The sequence below is a fragment of the Wasmannia auropunctata genome, unplaced genomic scaffold (genome assembly GCF_000956235.1).
Source record: "Wasmannia auropunctata unplaced genomic scaffold, wasmannia.A_1.0 LD327485.1, whole genome shotgun sequence".
In the NCBI taxonomy this organism is placed as follows: domain Eukaryota; kingdom Metazoa; phylum Arthropoda; class Insecta; order Hymenoptera; family Formicidae; genus Wasmannia; species Wasmannia auropunctata.
Window position 1 is genome coordinate 1 of NW_012035405.1, and position 1,925 is coordinate 1,925.

Genomic DNA, 1,925 nt, shown 5'->3' on the forward strand with positions numbered 1-1,925 from the left:
ATTGATTAACTTTATTCGTTAATAACTCTGTAAATAATGGTCTGAGTCAAAATTGAAAGAGGAACTTTTAATTCAAAATTTCATTCTCTTTCACACCTTGAAATATTAATTAAGCGTTACGGGACACCCTGTATATGCACTTGGGCTATACGTTCTAGTATTTTTTGCAACGTTCATGCGTGTTACAATATAATGATAATTATATGTATTAATCATTTTGTATTGTTTATAATACTTGATAATACTTTATTAATATTATTATTTTCAATATTTGAAGATTTATCTTGCCTTGTTTATTGAATTACGTGTTATTTTTAATATAAAAATACTGTTAAATATTATTAAATACAATTTTTCTAGGTAAAGTTTATTATTAAAGAATTATGATGTCAGAACTTATTAAAAAGTTTGAAATAAGATTGCATGAAAAATATTGAAGCTTTTTATGTTAAAAGTAACTATTTTTATATTTTTTATGTATTAAATTTTCACTTCAATAATTATATACCCAAGATATATAATTATATACGCAAGATAATAATTACATAAATTTATAAATAATTAATGTATATACATTTCAGTTGAAAACTTACAATTCTTTTTTCATTCTCAGGGGCTAACACTATAAATATATTAGGTACGTGTGACACTATGTCGAAGCGGCGGCGGTACAATAAATTTATTGAACCTGATTACGACAGGCATGAAGTATCTCATCAAACTCACCAAAAGTGGATAAATTCTGTGCAAGCAGCGACAGAAAAAAGTAATTGATAAATTTTTAATTTCCATCCACACATAAATAAAAAAAGCAGGCGCATGACTATAAGTATAGTAAATATATGAGGAATAAGTATAATATGTATAATATATCACATTTATATATATTAAAATTGATTAAATTTTCATAATGAAAAAGGTATATAAATTTTGAAGTTACAAAGAGAAAATAAAAATAAAATTAAAATATTCGATATAATTCAGTTGTGGAGAATAAAAAGTTGTGTATTTTCAGATTTTATACCTTTATATATATACTTCATTGCAAATTTTTGACATTGTCAGATTTTGTATAAGCATTGAAAGCAAACTAAAATTTCACTGAAAATAATAAAGTATTGCACAATTTTTGAAGTTAATATTATATAGAAGCTTACTTGAAAATTACTAATGAAAAAATGTTTTGTACATCATCTATTCTATTTTTCATCACCTTGAAAGATGTTATGATAATAATAAATTTTATACGCAAAAATATCTGCATCTGATTATTGATAAATGTAGTTGCACCAATGGTGGAGGAAGTGGACGCTACTACTGGGAACCAACTAACAATAAGTGATCTCCCGTATGCTAACGAGACAGATGTGAGCAACAATTCCTCTGAGAGTTACTTTTCTTCAAGTTATGAAGACAATGATAATAATCTGCAACGATCGTTTGGCAAGTCTCATTCACAAATTCATAAAGTCGAAGAAAGTAAGAAAAGAAACAATAATTTCTATGAAATACTGATATTTGGCTATTATATTGTTATAATATGTTTGTTCATTAAAATACGCAATTGAAATTTTATTTTGTAATTTTTGTTTGTAATTGTATATTTTACTATATTTTAGGAATTTTCCAATTTATTGGAAAACCGAAAAAAGTGAAACCAAAAGCAGGAACAGACTGTCATTACGGTCCACAATCGCAAAAACCAGATCTTCCATCTGACACTTTCGAACAATTGAAGCGGAATCATTTACAAAAATTGTCCGAAAATGGAAAGAACTGGAAACAGATTGAACGCGAAACGATAGGCCAAAATGAAAGCGAATTGTGGCATTCGTTGCGAAAAGAAATGTTGACAGCGTCAAATTTTGGAGTTGTGTGTCGCATGAGACCTACAACGTCTTGTGCAACATACGTAAAGAATATCT

General features: G+C 27.1%; 1 protein-coding gene across 1 annotated transcript; it reads left to right on the forward strand.

The window, feature by feature from the left end:
• The first annotated feature begins 619 nt into the window (after positions 1–619).
• LOC105460156 lies at positions 620–1,582 on the forward strand. Its single transcript, XM_011706600.1, has 2 exons — positions 620–766; positions 1,285–1,582. The coding sequence occupies exons 1-2, from the start codon at positions 652–654 to the stop codon at positions 1,566–1,568; spliced, it is 399 nt and encodes a 132-aa protein (XP_011704902.1). The 5' UTR covers positions 620–651; the 3' UTR covers positions 1,569–1,582.
• The last annotated feature ends 343 nt before the right edge of the window (positions 1,583–1,925 follow it).

Excerpts from the sequence above, each read along its gene's own strand:
- LOC105460156 (XM_011706600.1), top strand. The coding sequence starts at position 652 with ATGTCGAAGCGGCGGCGGTACAATAAATTTATTGAACCTGATTACGAC. Across the intron at positions 767-1,284 it reads GCAAGCAGCGACAGAAAAAA|TTGCACCAATGGTGGAGGAA; the intron begins GTAATTGATAAA and ends TGATAAATGTAG.